The sequence below is a fragment of the Elgaria multicarinata genome, chromosome 3, assembly GCF_023053635.1.
Source record: "Elgaria multicarinata webbii isolate HBS135686 ecotype San Diego chromosome 3, rElgMul1.1.pri, whole genome shotgun sequence".
NCBI classification, from domain to species: Eukaryota; Metazoa; Chordata; class Lepidosauria; order Squamata; family Anguidae; genus Elgaria; species Elgaria multicarinata.
The window spans coordinates 164,085,437-164,108,956 of record NC_086173.1 but is presented as its reverse complement, the minus strand read 5'-3'; the positions used below and the strand labels follow the sequence as shown (position 1 = coordinate 164,108,956).

Below are 23,520 nucleotides of genomic sequence, written 5' to 3'. Positions count from 1 at the left end.
AACAGTGAGTAAGGGAAAGGGAGAATGGGTTGTACAAAGGTGCTCGGTGTCATAACTAGATTTGTTTTATTTATATAACACCATAATTTTATTCACTTCTGTCATGTCTCCCCTTAGTCACTTTTTTTCTAATCCAAAAAGCCCCAAATGTTGTAGCTTTTCCTCAGAGGGGATTTGCTCCAGCCAGGGCTGGGAAAGGAAGCTAGACAATCCTTGCCAGTCAGAGTTAACAATCCTGACCCAGATGGGCCCAATGGTGCCTTCAGGGCTGGGTTGGGCTGTGGGGCAGATGTCCAGGGCCCCAACAACAGCAGGGCCCCAACCACAGCAGGGCTTGCTTCCCACATTTTGAAGTCAGTGAAGTAAAATTCACAACTACCTAAAGAGCCCGCCCTGCAAGATCGTTCGATTCACAGTAAAAATACTTTACTACAAGATGGACCAATGGTCTGAGTAAAGCTTCTAATACCCTTTCCTCTTTCTCTAACAATTCTGTTGGCAAGTTAAACATTATTAGGTATATGTGTTTGTATGTCCAGAAATTCTAACCCACTTCTGGATGAGATAGAAACTTACAATTTTGGATGCTGGTAGGCCTTGGTGTACTGTCAAGCAGAACATTAAATGTTTTGCCTGTTTGGAGTGGATGAAGGCAAGAACATGAAAGGGAAAGAAAGAGCCAGAGGGAGCTCTGGTCCCACATCAGTGGGCCTTTCCTCAGAACCCAAAGTATGGGCTGGCAAAACATTGATATGGATCAGTTAGCACATCGCTGGATTACTTGCACTATTTCAGCAAGGGGTGGTGGTGGACTGCTAATTCTTGAAGAACCACAACAAAATGACCCCCATGTACATGGAGAGGTAAAATACTGTTGAAATGAAAAACGCTTGGAGTAATCAGCAGTGGATTTGTGTGTGTTAGGGAAATTCCCCTAACCTGGAAGGGAAGGGACGACTTCACAACCGGTCCAAAATCAGAGATGCTGTATTTTATGTGTACACAGGAGAAAAGCCCCACACCTCGTACAAACTGGCGGCAGAGACTCTCTAACCATCATCCCCAGCCACATACATTTATAACCTTCCAAGCCCCTCTGTGCGTTATACAAGAGTCCCTCCTCCCATCTTCTGATTGATTACATATTTTCTTCATTTCCCATAAACTAACCTTTCCACGAAAAACGATGTTTCATGTTATGGGAACTGTGTCTCCCCGTATGTAACTTCTTGTGCTTTTGATAAGACCCCTGCCGAGGTCGACCAAGGACCAGCCAGCTGTGAGATACTCCCCAGTGCCCATTGGGGTGGGGGTCTTGTTGTTAAGGTTTGGACGTGCCTCTGTCTCTAGAAGAGATGGGACTTGCTTCCAGTTCCAAGGTCTTCTTCCTCTGATATGTTCTGCTATCGGGTGTGGGGCAAAGGGTTTAGGACAACCTTGGAGCCTCTAGTGAAGACTGGAACTTTATTATTTTCCATGAGGAGGCACGAAGGTGGGGGCCAGGGCCAGAAGTGTGCATGCTTTTGTACTTTTATTCACATTGGCGTAAGGGGCTTTTCATATTTCATCATGTGTACGACTGAGGGATTCCCTGAGTTCTGCTACTCAAAAATAAACCCTAAATTCTGAATCTCTTTATTCCTAGCATATGCCTTTTGCACCAGGCTGCAATTGGTGGGTTTCAGCGTTTTAGTAAAAAACAAGCAAAGCCTTGATTCGGCTTTCCCTTAAGCCTGCACCACATGCACTTTCCTGCCTCCTTTTCCTTCCCAATAATCACCTGCACACAATTGTTAGAAAGGTGCACATGATCAGCTATTTTAAAGTGAATTTGCCACCCCATTCATTATAAGCCTAGCTGCTGTCTGGCTTTATAGGCCATTTCCAACTCTACTATTCTATGATTTTATGAAAGTGCGACACAGCCATTGCCTCTTCTTTGACGCGCACACAGAAAAGTGGATTCATCCAAGCGGAGCCGCAATCCAGACAAGGTGAAGACTCTCATGTCATTGAGTTGTGGGAATGACTTAGGCCAGGACTCAGCAGGAATTTACAGGCTCACTTGTAATGGGCTTCTGCGTCCGGGAGAGATCAAAGAGGTGGGGATTCAATCAACTGGTGTCCCTAAAACTGCAGAAGGAAAAAGAAGCATTTGGGGGTGACTTTGTAAGAGTGGGGAGGAAATGGAAAAGGAAAAGGGAATTTGCCCTCCCAAAGGCCGCTGCAACCAGGCACTGTCCTGATGCATGGTCACATTAGCAGAGGGGGATGGGAAGTGGGTCCCCAAAGAGATCCACCAGAATTTCCAGCACCTTGAGCCCTGATCCTAACCTCCTTTGCTCCTCTTTGCAAAGGACCTCGCCACCGCTGGTCAAACCAGTTTCTCCGATGACCCCGCCTTTGATCGCGACAGGATACAGGCAAGGAAGAGAGGAATGAATATTCCTGGCCACAACCTTTCCCTCTGAATGGCCAGAAGAGGCTGTTTGGGGTGCAAGATAATAGGGACCAAAGGAAGATCAAATCTGACCACATACGTGGCTGCTGGAGGGGATGACTGCGGATGATGGGAATTGTAGTCGAACGCATATGGGGGACACCAGGCCGGGGGAAGCTGAACCCGAAGCGTTTTCTGGCCAACTCTGCGGAAGGAGAAGCCGCACCGCCGGCCCTGCCCGCCTCCCCTGCTGCAGCCGCAGCCCGGACTCCCTCCCAGGGTCTTCGGGGGAGGGAAAAGCAGCAGCTCGGAAGGAGCCAAGAGAAGCCGCCTAAAAGCTCCGGTGAAGGGAGGCAGCAGGAAGGGGGGCAGCCCAGCTCCTGCCCTTCAGTCCTTCAAGGGTTAATCTCAACCGAGTCTTGGTTCCTAGAGAGGCAGGAAGTTCCGCAATTGGGGGAGAAACACTCGGAACTCCGCCAGGCATTGTGTTCCGGGTGGGAAATCAGACCGGTAAGATTCCCCCGTGAGGAGGAGGAGGAGGCTGGTCCTCGGGGAGGGCAAAGAGGTGAGGGGGCTGCATTGCAGGGTGGAGGAGGAGGGCGGAGGCACCGATGCTTTGCTTTGCGGGAGGAAGAGAAAAGCCCCCTTTCATTAGAAAGAGGTAGGGAAGCATGGGGTGGGTGGGTTTGGTCCATGCAGTCCCGTCTCAGAGATTCACATGGGTGCTGTTTGCAGGATCTACTCAGAGATTCCCCCGTGAGGAGGAGGAGGAGGCTGGTCCGCGGTGAGGGCAAAGAGGTGGGCTACATTTCAGGGTGGAGGAGGACGGAGGCAGCACCAATGCTTTGCTTTGGGGGAGGAAGAGAAAAGCCCCCTTTCTGAAGAGAGAGGGAGGGGATCATGGGGGCTGGTTTGGGCTATGCAGCACAGTCGCCAAGTGGGACCCAAAGATTCACAGGGTTGTTGTTTGCAGAATCCACCCAAAGATCCACCCAGTCCCAGTTCGGGGTATTGAAGAGGAGCAAAGAAAGAGCAGTGCCAGAAAGGAAGGGAGGGAGCACCCTTGAAGGAGGAAGTCCGGATTTTTTTGTGAGGATTAATGAAGATTATTATTATTATCATTATTTTTTATTACGTTTTTATACCACCCCATAGTCGAAACTCTCCGGGCTATTTGACAGATATTGTTTGTGGTGTTTGGGTTTTCCTGACTGATGGACCTTGCAGCCCTGAGGTGGAGAACTTCTGGCAGGGCCTGATCCTCCAGAGGTAAGGATCAGGCCCTGCCAGAGGTAAGAGAGCGCTCAGAGTTGCAGCAGCTGCCCTCTGGACACGCTCCCCAGGGACCCAAGGCAGGCGGCGTCAGCCCTCACCTTGACACGTCCGCAGGCTTTCGCTGAAGGGTGACCCAGCCAGCACGGTGTTGGCTGACCAGTGACTAATTTACTATGTTTGGAGTATTATACGTTGTGTCTTTATCATTTCTGGAAGCTGGTTTTCTAGCCCACTGGAAAGTGGTATTTAAATCTATGAAATGAATAAGTAAAATAGCGCAAGTATCTGCATTTCTTTGTGACGAGAATTTCATTGTTTTTCCTTCTTTTTATTCCTTTCAGTTCCCATTGTCCTTTGGGGAAGAAACTGTGGCTTTTTCGAAGGAGGAGTTGGCTCTGCTGGACTTAAGGTAGAGAACTCCCTTCTTATCCACTCATTCCTCGCAACACCTCCCTCCTCAGAGCTCTTTAGCAGGTTTTGAGAAGCTTTTCCAATGTTAAGGTTACACTACTGCGCTGTGACCTGCGTGGGGCTCCCATGAGGAAAGTGTGAGTTCTGCAACGGGTGCAAATTGCTTCTACCAGATTGGTATCTGGAATCTGTGAAGGAAGGCTGAGGTCCACCCAGCATCCCTGCATGGTAGGCTCTGGACCTAACATCCAATTTCCCAGACAGCCACCTCCCTAACCCCGTCCCAAGATGGTAACAGCCAGTTCTTCAGAGAATAACCACACAGACACACCTTAAGGACCCAAGCAGTTTATTTACACATACTAAATCTAACTCATAAGGCTCTAGTCAAGGCTTAAGAAAAGGCGAAAAGGAAGGGAGAAGAGGGGTGGGGGAAGGATAAAGGGTTAGGAAAGAATAGCCGCAATCCAAGCATACACTTAAAATTATCCCACCACGCCACAAAGGTGGCTGGTCTCCCCTGGAACATCCAGGCACTTTAAAACACAAAAACCCTCTCTAAAACCAAGGTGTCACCCAGCCTGACAATGATGCCCATTCCACATGCTTGTAGCCTCAGGGAAGATAGCCAGCCCCCCGGCTACCCACTCCTTTATCCCTTTTTGGGTCTGTTGGCTTCATGACCTATCTTAGCCAATCCCAGACCCCACTTGGGCCACTGGCACCCCCTCCCTTACAGACAAGGCCGTCCCCCCTCACCAGGCAGTTATTCCCACAGCTGAAACAAGTCAACACCCCCCTAGCACGACCTTGGGCCAGGCTGATAACTTTCCAGGTGTTGTTGTGGGAGAGATGGAACGCTCAGCTCAGCCAACTGTTCCCTCCAAGACAGATCTTGAGAGTTGCTCCCAAACCCTCCCTCCCTCCTCCCTGCTAGGAGGCCAGGCCAAATCTGAATAAGGCCAAAAGAACCAAACAAGACCGCAGCCATTTTGGCGGCTGGTCTTCACAGAACCCACTCTGTGGAGCGCATTACTCCAAGGCTTTTTGATGCTTACTATGAGCACAATCCTGAGTCAGTCCATTGGTCCATGTAACCTAGTATTGTCAACCGTGCTTGGCAGTGGCTCTCCAAAATCTCAGGCGCGTTTCGTTCCTAGCACTAGGTGATGTCAGGAATTGAACCCGGGACTTCTTTCTTTCAAAGCACCCAAACACAAATTGAAGTGTCATTTATAACATTTAAAACCCTGCGCTGTTTGGAACCAGGCTGTCTGAAGGACTCCTGTGGTGTCATCAGCCTTTGTGACATCTGTTTTTAAACCTCTACTTCGCTGCCACCACCCTATTGATAGAGCCAGGAAGAGATTTCATCTTGCCTAAGAATGTAATGTGCCAAGTGTTAAAGATGGCTTCTCTGCCAAAGGGTGGCTGCATATGGCTATATGCCAGATTTGCATTCCTTAATGGTGGACATCAGGTCCTAGCAGACAAAGAAGAAAGCTTTCAACCAATAGAGCTTTGAATGTAACCTATGACTCATTGAGATTGTGCACCTTAATTTGAAAATTGAATGTAACTTAACTTGCTAATCCAGAACTGACCATTAGAAGGGTTAGAAAGAGACTAACACCCTCTTGTAGTCAGGGCCTATATATACTGTGAGATTCCTTTTGTAAATTTGGTCCTTTTAAACCTCAGGACCTACACCAAATGGGTCTGAAACACCCCAGTGGGTAACCAGTACTAATCCAAAAAGACAAACATTTAATCCCAGCTGATAAGCATCACCACAAACATGATTGTATTTAAGAATCTATTTATTGTAAAAATTGCAAAATTAAACAAATTGGCATGGTGGTTATATAAGTATACAATCGCTCTGTGGTTACAAGAAAAGAGAGTAAAATGTAAATACCAGATTAAGTACAAGGATTGCAATTGCAAAAGCAGGTATTACAAATTTAGCTAATAAGATAACAGCTTGAGCTTCTAGCTCAATGACTCCTCCTCTTATCCGCTTCTGTTTACTATTTGCGGTTTAAAGCTAAACTAAACTTTCAACTATACTAAAACATTGTAGTTAACCCTCCCTATGCTTTCTCTTCGCTTACTATCTGAATCGAAAAGCTATGCTGAAGTTCCTCTAGGCATGTGAAGATTAAAAGCAGAAGTCAGAAAACTTCTAAGACTTAGAAATAACTCCAAGTTCCAGCTTCAGAAACTAAATCCAAGTCTTAGAGGCTAATGGTACTCTTAAGTCCCAACCTTCAAGAAAATACTCTGAGTCCCAACTTCTAAAATTGTAACAAGATTCATAAATACCCAGCTCCGTCAAGTTCCAGTCCGAGGTGAAGTTGAAGAGAAAATTTTAAAAATTCTGTCTTACAGCTCTGCTACCTGTGTTTTTATGCACTTGTTCTGGCTCAAAGGTGGGGGTCAATAAGTGATGAGACCACCTTCTTCCAATCACAATTGGCATGAATAAGTGATTAGACCACTCATTCACCAATCAGAAGTTAAGTGTCTCCCCCTTCCCAATATTTCACGTGTTATACGCATGGGGTCTAGAAAACATGGCTGCCATATGGGCGTATTGTCTTGACTGGCGTATAGGACATCTTCTTTGAACTTGTGTTCCTTCTTCAGACATATTTGGTCATATCCACCCAAACACCTCCTCCCAAGTGTCACATTTGTTCTGTATTATGGCTTTCCACGCCCAACTTCGAGTGAGGACCTTATCAGCAGCTGCCACAGGATTTCATAACAATTTCCCCTCCTAGTGGACATCTGAGCATGCTCAACTCTCTGTCAGCACACCCACACACTCTCTCAGCACACCGTGGCCTTGAGCGTGCTCTGAAAAGCTGCTTGGAAACCGTCCACTGTGGTTTTTTTCTTTTTCTTTCTTCAAAGACAGTCCTTCAACTCTTAAACTTCAAGGTCTTCATGTCCATGGCTCACGGGTCTGGAATATACTTCTGGGGCTATTTCAAATATGAGTCTGGGGTCTTTTTAGAGGGTCTTCTTGTAAATCTCCCCCAAACCCTCACTCAAGCCACCCCATTCCAGAATCATCCATATTTCATTCGGAGTAGCCTTCTTTGTACAGCATAATTTAACCCTTTTAGCACCAGATTAACACCTTTGTTCTTGGTGCCTCCATTTTGTAGAACCGGAGAGCACCCCCATACTGCAATATCGGAAGTAAATGGATTAAGAGCATTCTCCAGCCTCGTGTGTTTGATTGGCTATTAACACGCCGGGGTAGTGAGCCTTTAACCCCTGGTTGAGGGACAACACTATCTTCTAAAAGAATGAGGGACTAATAAACCTCTCTGTGTGTGTGTTGTCCAGCTGAAGTAACGCTTATGACTGAGCAGACGTGGTTGATAAAACAAAATAAGAATAAAGTTTATTCATATAGGAAAAGGTTTGTTCTGCATTGTATACATATATCTACCTCCCTTAACCTCCCAGGGAATCCTAACCACCTCCAAATCCTATAACCCCACTTTCTTAATACTATCCTGAAACAAGCCTCTACTAAACCCCACTCACTCCTACCCTTACTAACTGACTCTCCCTAACAGCCAAAAAGTGCCCAAATGTTAGATCAATGTTCTTTTCACCCAAGGACGAGATCCAAACAGCCCTTAAGCACGACTCCACCATTCCAGCGACAGAGGGTTCAAAAGCGCTTTATTGATTAGTAATCAAGGCCTGGTCTCTTCAAAGGGAGCAATCAGACCAAAAACATAGGGAATATGGTACAGTATTAAAGCTTTCAAGGGGCAGGGCCCAGTAGCAGCATTAACCAATCAGAACATAACACTGAGGCATAGCTAATTATGCTAAACAGTCCTGTAAACAATACCTTTGGCCTGACAGTAAGTTACAGAGAGTTAACTTCGACACAGACAGCTGGAGCCAGGACTCTTGTTTATATTAGTAATCAAGGATGCAAGGACGCACACAAGGAGACATTCTCATACAGGGCATTATGACATTTTGCTTGGTGTGCAATGGAGATTTTACAGTTTCCTGTTAAAAATGGAGGTGGTTCTGCTAACACAAATGTCTCTCACTCCTCCCTCTTACTCTTTCTTTCTCTCTCTCCCTCTCTCCATTCAAATCAACCAACAAATCTGATGACACCATTCACACTGCTCACCATTCTAAGTCCCCCCTCCTTACCTATCATTTCCTGAAAATAAAAGTATTGGCCACAGCAAATCAAAACCTGAACCAAACAAATATACATGTATAAACAATAACATATAAAATATCATTTTGTCACAACTCCCTTCTCTCCCATAATTCTGGCCACCCATTGATATTGTTAGGGAACATTCTGCTCCTCATCCCACCACCATCTGAGGCTAGGATGGGAGGAGTAGGGCGTGGGTGAGTAGGAGAGACAGGGCCTTCTTATCTGTGGCCCTGTGGAGCTCCCGATCCTGAGAAGGCTGCCTCCAGTTCTTAGGCTGATAGTGAAGACCATTGTGTTTTAATGGGTTATTAACATGTTGGGTTTTTGCTGCAGCTGCAACATGCCCCTTTTCATAGAATCATAGAATAGCAGAGTTGGAAGGGGGCCTACAAGGCCATCAAGTCCAACCCCCTGCTCAATGCAGGAATCCACCCTAAAGCATCCCTGACAGATGGTTGTCCAGCTGCCTCTTGAAGGCCTCTAGTGTGGGAGAGCTCACAAACTCCCTAAGTAACTGCTTCCATTGTCGTACTGCTCTAACAGTCAGGAATGTTTTGAATGTCCCCTTGAGCTTTTTTATTTCTTGTGCGAGAAGCATGGCTTCGCTAAACATGGAAGAATTCACACAGGAGAGAAACCATTTATCTGTCTGGAATGTGGAAAAGGATTTAGTCTGAAGGGGGCACTTCCTAACTATCGGAGAATCCACTCAGGGGAGAAACCATTTAAATGCTTCGCGTGTGGAAAGGGTTTCCACTACAATAGTGCTGTTGATGTGCAGCAGAGAGCTCACACAGCGGAGGAAAAAAATAAATATAGTAGCATTTATTTATTTAAAAAGAGTTATCTTCAAGGCAGAAGGAATTTCTAAAGGCAGTGTTTAAAATTCAGTTACATTTAACTGTACATTCCACATTCCTGCAGTGAAGGAATGGTTTATTTATTATTTCACATCTTGATGTCCACTGCTTCAGGATCAGCTTTAGATGTGGAACAGAATACGAATAATGAAAATGAATAAAATAAATGCTTAAATAAAAAACTGCCCTTCCTAGCATATTCTCACTGTATATTCCTTGGACCAGCCAGTCAAGTGACCGGAAGTTGTATCTTAGATCTGGTAGGATGAGCACAGTCCGATAGGTCCATGATAGCCCCATGTAAGAGGGAGCAAAAAGCAGTCCAAATGGAGAGTTTTGGCTCAGGGCGGAGAGTCTATGTGAAGTCTTGGCTTGCCTGGATCATGGCCTTGTAAAGCTAAGGGCTGCCCCTCTTCCTCGTTCTAGATGGGAGGATGTGGGGAGGGATTGGGCTAGTCTGCTCTCCTCAAGGGAGGCCAATGCATAACTCTGAAAATAAACTCTGCTGTGGTTTGAGCCTTCCCAGTTTCCCTTAAATTCTCATTGGAGTCCTTGCTCCTGATTATGCTTGGTGGGATAAAGTTTGATTAGGTTTTGGCAACTGAATTGTTCCCTTCGAAGTGGTGGGAACAACGAGTTGATTCTCTGGTTTGGGCATGCCGCACTTTTTGCACTCACATTCCTTTTCTCTATTTCTTTCAGCTGGGGATGCGTGGGGAAAAAACAAATGAAAGACCACATGAAGTGTCCAGAAAAAGTGTTAAGTTGTCCGATGTAAAAGAGAATACTGGGAATCAAGACAAGATGAACTAGCTGGAGGGGAATCCAAGTAATAAAGATAGGGATATATGTCTGGATTCTGACCTCCATGCAATGATGGTTCAACAAAAAACACCCAAAGAAGCGAGAGAAAAGGAATCCCCTGTGTCTGGAAAAACGATCTCTCATCATACCCATCAAGGAACGCATGCAGGGGAGAAGCCATTTGACTGTCCAGAGTGTGGAAAAGCATTTAGTCAGAAGGGGGCGCTTGCTATCCATCAAAGAATCCACTCAAGGGAGAAACCCTTCGAATGCTTCGAGTGTGGAAAGAGATTCTGCCACAAGGCTGCCCTTCAAGTGCATGAAAGAAGACACACTGGCGAGGAGGCATTTAAATGCTTGGAGTGCGGAAAGAACTTCAGGGATAAGCATGAACTTGCTAAACATCGAAGAATTCACACAGAAGAGAAACCATTTACCTGTCAGACGTGTAGAAAAGCATTTAGGCAGAAGGGGGCACTTACTGTCCATCAAAGAACACACTCAGGGGAGAAACCATTTAAATGCTTGGAGTGTGGAAAGGGATATTGCCAGAAGGCTGCCCTTCAAGCTCATCAAAGAACACACATTGGGGAATCGCCACACAAATGCCAAGAGTGCGGAAAGAGCTTCAGCTCGAAGAACAGCCTTACTTTACATCAAAGACTGCACACAGGAGAGAAACCATTTGAATGTTCGCAGTGTGGAAAGAGCTTCAGGTGGAAGGAGAGCCTTGTAATACATCAGCGAATTCACACAGACGAGAAACCATTTGAATGTTCACAGTGTGGAAAGAGATTCTTTTCCAAGCGCAGCCTTAAACGTCATCAGTTAATTCACAGAGAACACAAGGCATTTCAGTGTCTGGAGTGTGGAAAGAGATTCAGCGATAAGCATTACCTTTCTAGACATCAAAGAATTCACACCGGAGAAAAACCATTCATTTGTCTGGTGTGTGGAAAAGCATTTAGTTGGAAAAGGGCACTTACTTTCCATCAAAGAATCCACTCTGGCGAAAAACCATGTAAATGTTTGCAGTGTGGAAAGAGCTTCAGGTGGAAGGTGACCCTTGCAATACATCAGCGAATTCACACAGGCACAGTAGAGAAACCATTTGAATGTTCGCAGTGTGAAAAGAGATTCTTTTCTAGGCCCAACCTTACACGTCATCAGCTTATTCACAGTGGAGACAAGCCCTTTAAATGTCTGGAGTGCAGAAAGGGTTTCACAGATAAGTATGACCTTGCTAAACATCAAAGAATTCACACAGGAGAGAAGCCATTTATCTGTCCGGAGTGTGGGAAAGCATTTAATCAGAAGGGGGCACTTACTGGGCATCAAAGAATCCACACTGGGGAGAAGCCTTTTGAATGCTCTGAGTGTGGAAAGAGATTCCGCCAGAAGGGTGCCCTTCAAGTGCATGAAAGAACACACACCGGTGAGGAGCCGTTTAAATGCTTGGAGTGTGGGAAGAGCTTCCGCTGTAGCAGTATCCTTCAACAGCATCAAAGAAGGCACATCGGAGAGTCGCCTTATAAATGCCAAGAGTGCGGAAAGAGCTTCAGCTCAAAGTACAGCCTTACTTTACATCAAAGATTGCACACAGGGGAGAAACCATTTGAATGTTCGCATTGTGGAAAGAGCTTCAGCAGGAAGGAGAGCTTTGTAATACATCAGCGAATTCACACAGATGAGAAACCATTTGAATGTTCACAGTGTAGAAAGAGATTTTTTTCGAGGAACAGCCTTACACGTCATCAGGTAATTCACAGAGATCACAAGGCATTTAAATGTCTGGAGTGCGGAAAGGGTTTCAGTGATAAGCATTACTTTGCTAGACATCAAAGAATTCACACAGGAGAAAAAACATTCATCTGTCTGGCCTGTGGGAAAGCATTTAGGGAGAAGGGGGCACTTACTAACCATAAAAGGATCCACTCTGGGGAGAAACCATTTAAATGTTTTCAGTGTGGAATGAGCTTTAGGTGGAAGGTGAGCCTCACAATACATCAGCGAATTCACACAGCCACAGTGGAGAAACCATTTGAATGTTCACAGTGTGAAAAGAGATTCTTTTCTAGGCAGAGCCTTACACGTCATCAGCTTATTCACAGAGAAGACAAGCCGTTTAAATGTCTGGAGTGCGGAAAGGGTTTCAAAGATAAACATGGACTTACTAAACATCAAAGAATTCACACAGGAGAGAAACCATTTATCTGTCTGGTGTGTGGAAAAGCATTTAGTCGGAAGTGGGCACTTACTGTCCATCAAAGAATAAGCCCTGGCGAGAAACCATTTGAATGCTTGGAGTGTGGAAAGAGATTCTGCCAGAAGGCTGCCTTTGAAGGTCATCAAAGAACTCACTCAGGGAAAACACCTTTTAAATGCCCGGAGTGCGGAAAGAGTTTTAGAGAGAAGCATTGCCTTGCTGCTCATCAAAGAATTCACACAGGGGAAAAACCATTTGAATGTCAGGAGTGTGGAAAAGCATTTAGTCAGAAGGGGACACTTACTGTCCATCAAAGAATACACTCAGGGGAGAAGCCATTTAAATGCCTCGAGTGTGGAAAGGGATTCCACTGCCGTAGTGTCCTTCAAGACCATCAAAGAAGGCACACTGGAGAAAAGCCACATAAATGCCTGGAGTGTGGAAAGAAGTTCAGGCAGAAGAATGGCCTTACTTTACATCAAAGAATTCATTCAGGGGAGAAACCATTTGAATGTTTGCAGTGTGGAAAAAGCTTCAGGTGGAAAAACAACCTTGCAAAACACCAGCAAATTCACACAGGCACAGGAGAAAAGCCCTTGAAATGTTCGCAGTGTGGAAAGAATTTTTTATCCAGATACAGTCTTACACGCCATCAGTTAATTCACACAGAAAACAACCCATTTAAATGTATGGAGTGCGGAAAGAGTTTCAGGGATGAGCATGACCTTGCTAGACATAGGAGAATTCATACAGGAGAGAAGCCATTTATCTGTCTGGAGTGTGGAAAAGCTTTTAATCAGAAGAGGGCACTTACTGCCCATCAAAGAACACACTCAGGGGAGAAACCATTTGAATGCTTGGAATGTGGAAAGAGATTCTGCCAGAAGGTTGCCCTTCAACGTCATCAAAGAACTCACACAGGGGAAAAACCATTTAAATGCCTGGAGTGTGGCAAGAGTTTTAGTGATAAGCATTGCTTTGCTAGACATCAAAGAATTCACACAGGAGAGAAACCTTTTCAATGTTTGCAGTGTGGAAAGAACTTTAGTGAGAGGAGATACCTTAGAAACCATCAGACAACTTGCAAAGGGGAGATCCCTTTTAATTGCTTGGGGCTTGCAAAGGGCTTTCACCAGGGGGGTCCTCTGCAATACAATCAAAGTGCTCCCACCGAGACTTCTTTGAAGGAGGAGGAAGAGTCTGATACCCCTGATCTTCCCTCTGTTACCATAATCCTGGGGCAAGATGAGGGGTACAGTGACCGTGACAACTTGTCTGAGGTTCCCTGCAAACCATTCATTCCTGTCGCTAGCCCAGCTGTGATTCACGACTCTCCTCCCACCACCCATGGCTCAACAGAACACAGTTTGCAGTGCATCCGGTGGGATACTCAGAGCCATGGTGGGAGGGCCTACCTGACTCCCAGAGTACCCTTTCTCCCAGGAAATACGCTTGTTTAAGGCCCCGCTCAGGAACATGGCTCTACTTGTGAGGCAGACTCCGATGCAACTTCAGAAACCGGGTCAGCCAGAACAAATGCTCCCAGACTTTTCCTTGGTTAAGAGCTGCATTAGAGCTATTTGTCTCCATTTATGTGCTCATGACAGGAGAAACATTTCAGTGTCTGAAGTATAAACAGAGCCTAAGGCAGGGCACAAGTCTTACTTTACATCAAAGAAGCCTCATAGTACAAATGTATTAAATACACATGGGTGGTTACATTAATCATTCCCTGTGTCCATATACTGTTGTCTTTTAAGGACAAGAAGGTGCCTCCTTCCCATGGACAAATGTTGACCGCACTGGCAGTTGAATTTTAGTTTAGCACTTGCACTCATTGCTCTGTTAGGTAAAAGTTTGAAGGTTCCCCCTCTGCCACAAATATCCTTGAAAAAGATGCAACATCCAATTAATAAAGGTGGGTTTGGCCTTCCAGATCTTGTTTATATCATCAAGCCTATTTCATAGAATCATAGAATAGCAGAGTTGGAAGGGACCTACAAGGCCATCGAGTCCTACCCCCTGCTCAATGTTGATGTGTTCTAAATGTTGATCTTTCCCACTTAGGCCTCATCTACACCAAGCAGGATATTGCAGTATGAAAGTGGTATATAAAAGGCAGGAGCCACACCAAGCAAGATATAGCACTACGAAAGTGGTATGTGGTATATGTGTCAATTGGCCCCAACAGTTGTCAGTGCACTTCGATACTGCTATAAAGCAGTAGTGTGGCTCAGGATATACTTTTTATATACCACTTTCATACTGCAATATCCTGCTTGGTGTAGATGAGGCCCCAGATCTGCTTTTCCAGCTAAATCAGTTTTGGAATCTTTAATTGGGATCCTTCCTCTAAATGGAGGCATTAGATTCTTGGCACAAATGGAGAGGGTTCTTCCCACAGTTATAGCTGTTAGAGGTGCACGTCACAAAATGTCATGTCAGTTACGTTTTGCTCTATTTTTGCCATTCTGATGAGACACAGCTCTAGCTCCTGGTAACATCTGAATATGGTGAGGGCAGTGCAAGACCTGGATCAGTGCCTAGACTCAGCAATGGGTTGGATGAGAGCCAACAAACTGAAGCTGGAGTGGGGGAGTCTTTTTCTTCTTCCTTGTGCATTTGACCCGGGAACATCTCTCTAAACAGGGTTTATCTACGTTAGCTAATTGTTGGAGGTGTAATACAGCTAATGTTTCTTCTATACATATAAAGCTGAACGTGTGTGTGTGTGTGTGTGTGTGTGTGTGTGTGTGTGTGTGTGTGTATATGTCTAGAAATTCTAATCCACTTCCAGATAAGCTAGAAACTTAAAATGGTGGACACCGATAGGTCTTGCTGTACAATTCACCAGAAAATTTTAAAAAACCAGGAGCAATGGCACTCGTGACTTTGCCATGATGCATCTATATCAGAAGCAGGAAACCAACTAGGCAAGCAGTTGGACCGTTGGATGACAGTGGAGTTAAGGGAGTACTAAAGGAGGACAGGGAAATTGCAGAGAAGCTGAATGAATTCTTTGGATCAGTGTTCACTGCAGAGGCTACGGGACAGATGTCTACGCCTGAACTGATGTTTTCAGGAAGGGAGTCTGAGGAACTGAGGCAAGTAGTGGTGACAAAAGATGAAGTTCTCAACTTCATTGACAAATTGAAAGCAACTAAATCACCAGTCCCAGATGGCAGCCATCCTAGAGTTCTCAAAGAACTCAAATATGAAATTGTGGGCCTTCTTACAAGAATATGCAACATGTCCCTAAGCTCAGCCTCTGTATCAGAGGACTGGAAGATGGCCAATGTAACACCAATTTTCAAAAAGGGATCCAGGAAATTTCAGGCCGGTTAGCTTGACATCTGTTCCAGGTAAATTGGCTGAAAGCATTATTATTAATTCAGACTGCTAAGTGAAAATTGAGTTTTAGTTATGGTAAATTTCAAGTTATCTGTGTATTTTCGAGTTATTTGTATTACTGTAGATATGTATGTTTGTTTTCTTTTGATGTATTTGTCATTGCTTTTGGCTAGTACAATAAACTTTGGATCAAATAAAAAAATCAACATGGCTTCTGCAAAGGCAAGTTCTCTCTCACTAATCTACTAGAGTTCTTTCAGAGTGTCAACAAACATGTAGACTGGGGTGATTTGGTGGACATTGTTTACTTGGCTATTGATAAAGTCCCCTACCAAAGACACCTGAATAAACTTAGTAGTCATGGAATAAGAGGAGAGGTCCTCTTATGGATCAGTAACTGGTTAAAGAGCAGAAAGCAGAGAGTAGGAATAAATGGTCAATTCTCCTGATGGAGGGAAGTAAATAGTGGGGTACCACAGGGATCAGTTTTGGGACCAAATCTTTTCAACATGTTCATAAATGATCCGGAATTAGGTATGAGCAGTGAAGTGGCCAAGTTTGCCGATGACACCAATTATTTAAGGTTGTTAAAACAAAGGGATTGTGAAGAGCTCCAAAGGGATCTCTCCAAGCTGGGAGAGTGGGCATCCAAATGGCAGATGCTGTTCAATATGACCAAGTGTAAGATGATGTACATTGGGGCAAAACCCCCAACTTCAAGTATAACCTAATGGGATTTGAGCTGGCGGTAACCAAACAAGAAAGAGGTCTTGGGGTTGTGGTGGACAGCTCAATGAAAATGTCCACTCAGTGTGTGGCCGCTGTAAAGAAAGTAAATTCCATGTTAGGCATTATACAAAAAGGAATTGAGAATAAAAGGGCCAGTATCGTACTGCCCTTATACAAATCTATGGTGCGACCACACTTAGAATACTGTGTACAGTTCTGGTCACCACACCTGAACACGGATATTATAGAGCTGGGAAAAGGGCAACTAAAATGATGAAGGGGCTGTCTCCCCTATGAGGGAAGGTTACATCAGCTGGAATTGTTTAGCTTGGAAAAAAGGAGGCTAAGGAGGCATGATAGAGGTGTACAAAATTATGCATGGAATGGAGAATGTGGACAGGGAGACATTTTTCTCCCTCTCTCAAAATACTAGAACCCAAAGGGGTCATCCCATGAAGCTGATTAGTGGGAGATCCAGGACAAATAAAAGGAAGGACTTCTTCACACAGCGCATAGTTAAAATTATGGAACTCATTACCACAAGATGTATTGATGACCACCAATTTGCATGGCTTTAAAAGGGGGTTGGAAAAATTCCTGGAGGCAAAGGCTAGCCCTGATGGTTGTGTGCTATCTCCAGTATTGGAGGCACTAAGCCTGTGTGCACGAGTTGCTGGGGAACATGAGTGGGAGGGTGCTGTTGCACCATGTCCTGCTTGTTATTCCTTGGCTGGTTGGCCACTGTGTGAACAGAGTGCTAGACTAGATGGACCCTTGGTCTGATCCAGTAGGGCTCTTCTCATGTTCTTATGGCCAGGGAAGACTGTTTGGGCTGCCATATAATAGGAACCAAAATAAGATCGAATCTTAGCACACACGTGGCTGGTGGCGGTGCTGACTGGGGATGATGGGAATTGCAGTCGAACGCATCTGGAGGACACTAGATCGGGGAAGGCCTGAACTAATCGAAGCGTTTTCTGGCCAACTCTGCGGAAGGAGAAGCCGCACCGCCGGCCCTGCCCGCCTCCCCTGCTGCAGCCGGAGCCCGGACTCCGTCCCCGCTTCCTGCCAGGGTCTTCGCGAGAGGGAAAAGCAGCAGCTCGGAAGGAGCCAAGAGAAGCCGCCTAAAAGCTCCGGTGAAGGGGGGCAGCAGGAAGGGGGGGGCAGCCCAGCTCCTGCCCTTCAGCCCCGCACCGAGTTTTAGTTCCTAGAAGAGCAGGAAGTTCCTCAATTGGGGGAGAAACACCCAGAGCTGCACCAGTATTTGTTGTTGTTCAGGGATGGAAGTCAGACCGGTGAAATTTACCTGTGAGGAAGAAGAGGTGGTCCGCGGGGAGGGCAAAGAGGTGAGGGGCTGCATTGCAGGGAGGAGGAGGAGGACGCGGGCAGCAGCAATGGTTTGCTTTTGGGAGGAGGAAGAGAAAAGCCTCCTTTCAGAAGAGAGAGGGAGGGAAGCATGGGGGGGGGTGTTGGTCCATGCAGCCCACTCGCCAAGTGGGGCCCAAAGATTCACATGGTTGCTGTTTGCAGGGTCCCCTCAGAGATCCCCTCACCCCCTCTCCGGGGGTGGGCCGGGAATGGTAGAGGAGCACGGAGTCTTGCATGGTGCTGTGGGGGTGGAGAAAAAGCAGTGGCTGAAAAAGAAGGGAGGGGGACGAGGACTAATGGAGGTCGTATTTGACAGATATTGTTTATTGTGGTTGGATTTTTCTCACTGATATCTATATATAGATATATAGGTCAGGATCTCTTCTTGGTCCTCCTAGAGTGCAGGACACAGAATAACGGGCTCAAGTTAAAGGAACCCAGATTCCAGCTGGACATCAGGAAAAACTTCCTGACTGTTAGAGCAGTATGACAATGGAACCAGTTACCTAGGGAGGTTGTGGCCTCTCCCACACTAGAGGCCTTCAAGAGGCAGCTGGTCAACCATCTGTCAGGGATGCTTTGGGGTGGATTCCTGCATTGAGCAGGGGGTTGGACTCGATGGCCTTGTAGGCCCCTTCCAACTCTGCTATTCTATGATTCTATATCTTGCCAATGTTAAGGTGCACAGTGACCTGTGTGGGGCTCCTTTCAGGAAGGTTTGTATACAGCATCCGGTGCAAATTGCTGCTGCCAGATTGGTGCCTGGGATCCACTCTGTGGCGCACGTCACTCCAAGGCTGTTTGATGTTTGCTACGAGCACAGGAAATGGCTGGACAATCCTGTGCCGTTTCATTGGACCATGTAACCCTAGTATTGTCAACACTGTTGAAAGCGACTCTCCAAAATGTCAGGCAGGTCTCTTTCGTAGCACTAGCTGGAGGCATTGAACCTGGGGCTTCTTTCATGCCAAGCACCCAAGCACGCATTGAAGTGTCCGTGATCGCCTGAGCTGTTTGGGACCAGGCCCTCTGAAGGACTCCCTTTTCTCCCATGATTCCAGCCACCCGTTGATTTTGTTAGGGAATGTTCTGCTCTTCATCCCACCACCATTTGAGGCTAGGATGAGAGGAGTAGGGAGGGGTGAGTAGGAGAGACAGGGCCTTCTTATCTGTGGCCTTATAGAACCATAGAATCATAGAATAGCAGAGTTGGAAGGGGCCTACAAGGCCATCGAGTCCAACCCCCTGCTCAATGCAGGAATCCACCTTAAAACATACCTGACAGATGGTTGTCCAGCTGCCTCTTGAATGTCTCTAGTATGGGAGAGCCCACAACCTCCCTAGGTAACTGATTCCATTGTCATACTGTTCTAACAGTCAGGAAGTTTTTCCTGATGTCCAGCTGGAATCTGCCTTCCTTTAACTTGAGCCCGTTATTCACATGCTTTAAATGTGAATAACGGGCTCAAGTTGTTTATTAAAGTATCACATGCTTTAAATGTGGAGCTGTATATTCACACTGTATATTCCTTGGACTGTATATTCCTTGGTCAAGGTCTATCCTAGATCTGGTTGGATGAGCAGCACGCAGACTGATGGGTTCATGGTGGTACCATGTAAGAGAGTGCAAAAAGCAGTCCAAATGGAGAGTGCTGGCTCAGGGCTGAGTACTCAGAGTCATGAAAGTCTATGTGAAGTCTTCGCTTCGCCAGATCATGGCTGCCCCTCTTTCTCGTTCAAGATGAGGCTGGGGCACGGGGAGGAATTGGGCTAGCCTGCTTTTCTTAATGGGGGAGGCCAATTCATAACTTTGAAAATAAACTCTGCTGGAGTTTGAGTCTTCCCAGTTTCCCTTAAATTCTTTTTGGAGTCCTTGCTCCTGGTTATGCTTTCGGAGATGAAGTTTGATTAGGTTTTGGCAACTGAATTGTTCCCTTCTAAATATGGAAATAAGTTAATTCCCTGATTTGGAAGTGCCGCTCCTTTTGCACTCATCTTCTCTTCCTCTATTTCTTTCAGCTGGGTATGCGTGGGGGGGAAACAAATGAAATTGCACGTCAAGTGTCCAGAGAAAGCGATCAGTTGCCCGATGTGAAAGAAAGTATTGGGAGTCAAGACATGGTGAACAATGTGGAGTGAAAGCCAAGAAATAAAGAGAGGAATATATGTCTTGATTCCGACCTTCATGCAATGATGGTAAAGCGAAAAACACCCAAAGAAAAGAGAGAGAAGAAATCCCCTGCGTCTGGAAGAACGAACTCTCATGAATCAGCTCTGGGTGACCATGATACAACCCATGCAGCAAAGAAACAACATAAATGCCAGGAGTGTGGAAAGAGATTCAAGGACAAGGCCGCCCTTTGTGCCCATCAAAGAACGCACACAGGGGAGAAGCCATTTGACTGTCCGGAGTGTGGGAAAGCATTTAGTCAGAAGGGGGCGCTTGCTATCCATCAAAGAATCCACTCAGGGGAGAAACCTTTTGAATGCTTTGAGTGTGGAAAGAGATTCTCCCAGAAGGGTGCCCTTCAAGTGCATGAAAGAAGACACACCGGGGAGAAGCCATTTAAATGCCTGGAATGCGGAAAGGCATTCTACTGCAGTGGTGACCTTCAAGGGCATCAAAGATCTCACACTGGGGAGAAGCCATTTAAATGTTTAGAATGTGGAAAGGCTTTCTACTACAGTAGTCACCTTCAAGAGCATCAAAGAACTCACACTGGGGAGAAGCCATTTAAATGCCTGGAGTGCGGAAAGAGATTCCACTGCAGTAGTGACTTTCGAAGGCATCAAAGAAGGCACTTCGGGGAGACACCTCATAAATGCTTGGAGTGCGGAAAGAGCTTCAGCTCAAAGAACAGCCTTGCTTTTCATCAAGGAATGCACACAGGGGAGAAGCCGTTTGCATGTTCGCAATGTGAAAAGAGCTTCAGATGGAAGGCAAGCCTTGCAATACATCAGCAAATTCACACAGAAACAGGAGAGATACCATTCATTTGTCTGGACTGTGGAAAAGCATTTAGTTGTAAGAGGTCACTTACTATCCATCAAAGAATCCATTCAGGGGAAAAACCATTTAAATGTTTGCAGTGTGGAAAGAGCTTCGGGAGGAAGGGGACCCTTGCAAGTCATCAGCGAACTCACACAGGCACAGTAGAGAAACCATTTGAATGTTCGCAGTGTGAAAAGAGATTCTTTTGTAGGCAGAGCCTTACACGCCATCAGCTTATTCATAGAGACAACCCATTTAAATGTCTGGAGTGTGGAAAGGGTTGCAGGAATAAGCATGACCTTCATGCCCATCAAAGAACTCACACAGGGGATAAACCGTTTGAATGCTTGGAGTGTGGAAAGACATTCTGCCGGACGGCTGCCCTCCAATGTCATCAAAGAACTCATACAAGAGAAAAACCATTTAAATGTCTGGAGTGTGGAAAGAGTTTTAGCTATAAGCAGCAACTTGCTAGACATCAAAGAATTCATACAGGAGAGAAAACATTTACCTGTCTGGAGTGTGGAAAGAGCTTTACTAATAGGAGAAGCCTTATATATCATCAGAGAACTCGCACAGGGGAGATCCCTTTTAATTGTTTGTTGCTTGAAAAGAGATCCCACCAGAGGTATCAAAGTGCTCCCACTGAAACTTCTTTGAATGAGGAGAAATCTGATACTCCTGATCATCCTTCTGTTACCATAATCCTGGGGCAAGATGAGGGGTTCTGTGATAGTGACGCCTTGTCTAAAGTTCCCAGCAAACCATTGAACCCTGTTGTATGCCCAGCCCTGATTCCAGATTCTCCTCCCAATACCCTTGGCTCAACAGAGCACAGTTTGCAGTGTATCCGGTGGGATACTCAGAGCCATGGTGGGAGGGCCTACCTGACTCCCAGAGTACCATTTCTCCCAGGAAATGCAATTGAGTAAGGGCCTGTTCAGGAACACAGCTCTCCTTATGGGGCAGACTCCAATGCAACTACAGAACTAGGGTCATCCAGTATAAATACTCCCAGACCTTTCCTTGGTTAAGAGCTCCAGTAGAGCCATTTGAGTCCATTTATGGTCTCAAGATTATTGTTTCAGTATCTGGAGTATAAATAGAGCTTGAGGCAGAGCACAAGTCTTACTTTACATCAAAGAAGCCTCACAGTAAAAAGGATTTAAATACACATGGGTGATTACATTAATCATTCCCTGTGTCCATATACGGTTGTCTTTTAAGGACATAATTTTGTCAACCAATGTGTAAATCATATTATGGTTTGGATCCAAAAGGGGCCTTGCATGTTCAGCCCATTCCAGAAAGTAGCTTTTTCTCTCCTGTTGTCTCTTGCCCCCTGAAGTGCTACATTTCAGTCACGTGTGGACTGGTGACAGTGGGGCCAGCCGCACGTGCAAGGCCCCAATCGGATCCAGCCCATGATCTCCCAACTGTGTCTTATGACAGAAAGTCGTATAATGTTGTGGAGTGGGCGACTTGGTTTTGACATTCTGTGTTCCTTTTACAGCCCCTTGGATGCCCCTAAATGTTGGTGTTGTGTGATCCTCTAGCGTATGGCGGGGGGGGGGTGACACTGCGAGCTGTAGAAGAAAGGGGGTGTTTTCAAAAAGTCATATCCCTCCCCCCCCCCCCCCCTGCTGTCTGAGGGAACTCCCACATCAGTGGGCCTTTCCTCAGAACCCAAAGTGGGGCCGGCAAAATGTTGATATGGATCAGTTAGTACATCGCTGGATTACTTGCACTATTTCAGCAAGGGGTGGGGTGGACTGCTAATTTATTTATTACATTTATATACGGCCCCATATCTGAAGCTCTCTGGGCAGTTTACAAAAGTTAAAAACAGTAAACATTTTTTTAAAAAGTATACAAAATCCTTGAATAACCACAACAAAATGACCCACTCCCCTATATACACGGTGAGCCAAAACTATATAGTTGAAATAAAGCTTGGAGTAATCAGCAGTGTAGGACTGAGGGATTCCCTCAGTTCTGCTACTCAAAAATAATCCCTAGGTTGCAAATCTCTGTCTTCCTGGCGTCTGCCTTTTGCATCAGGTTGCAGTTGGTGGGTTTCCGCATTTTATTTAGTAAACCAAAACAAGCAAAGCCTAGATTTTGCAAGCCTTAATTTGGCCTTCCCTTAAGTCTGCACCACATGCACTTTCCTCCCCTGCAATGGGCTTCTGCGTCTGGGAGAGAACAAAGAGGTGGGGCAATTTTTTGTGAACTGCCCAGAGAGCTTCGGCTATTGGGCGGTATAGAAATGCAATAAATAAATAAATAAAACGTTGATATGGATCAGTTAGAACAGTGGTTCCCAAAATTTTTCAGGTCACCGCCCCCTTGGTTCCACAAACTCATGCCCAGCTATAGCCCCCTACCCTACACTATAGAAATCATTCTGAATAGCGGTTTTCAACGACCCACTAAGGAAGATAATAACAATAAAATTCAAAACAGTAACAATTAATTGAATACTTTATTGAAAATTCTGTTGGTGTGCCCTGCCATGCTGGCTGCAAACAGAAGCGTTCGCTCTCTTTTCCCTCCCTCCCTCGGCAAGCCTGGGGCTTGGTGCTTCCCATTTAGAGGGGATTCTAGGAGTTGAAGGACTTTTTTCTGTCTAAACATGCATAAAATTGTGCCTTTAACTTATGTCACACTAGCATGAATACAGGAATCAAATAGGATTTCGTTCTTCAGTGGAACACACTTAGGAGTAAGCACCAGTTCGTTATAGGAAAGAATAAAGTATTTTAATTAAAATTTTAAAATAATTATCTGCCACCTGGTACAGAGTTTTCCTATGGAAAACCTGGCTGGGACTGAAGTAGAGGGGCACTAATTTTACTGTACTTACTG

The 23,520-nt window shown here is 45.6% G+C and overlaps 2 protein-coding genes across 6 annotated transcripts in view; both read left to right on the top strand.

The window, feature by feature from the left end:
* LOC134396276 (zinc finger protein 850-like) overlaps window positions 1-13,906 on the top strand; it is an 89,940-nt gene extending 76,034 nt beyond the window's left edge. For 2 of the 5 annotated variants that reach the window (XM_063122701.1, XM_063122702.1), the window contains exon 2: window positions 9,905-13,906. In XM_063122701.1, coding sequence (XP_062978771.1) covers window positions 10,076-13,672 — 3,597 coding nt within the window. In that variant the 5' untranslated portion in view covers window positions 9,905-10,075 and the 3' untranslated portion in view covers window positions 13,673-13,906. Of the gene's footprint in view, window positions 1-3,206; window positions 3,239-4,056; window positions 4,125-9,904 lie in introns of those variants that run through there. The other 3 variants (XM_063122699.1, XM_063122700.1, XM_063122704.1) reach the window with 3 other exon arrangements.
* A 3,649-nt stretch (window positions 13,907-17,555) lies between these two features.
* On the top strand, window positions 17,556-22,205 carry LOC134396381 (gastrula zinc finger protein XlCGF57.1-like). Its single transcript, XM_063122863.1, has 2 exons — window positions 17,556-17,638; window positions 19,680-22,205. Exon 2 carries the CDS (start codon window positions 19,851-19,853, stop codon window positions 21,582-21,584), a length of 1,734 nt encoding a protein of 577 aa, XP_062978933.1. The 5' UTR covers window positions 17,556-17,638; window positions 19,680-19,850; the 3' UTR covers window positions 21,585-22,205.
* The last annotated feature ends 1,315 nt before the right edge of the window (window positions 22,206-23,520 follow it).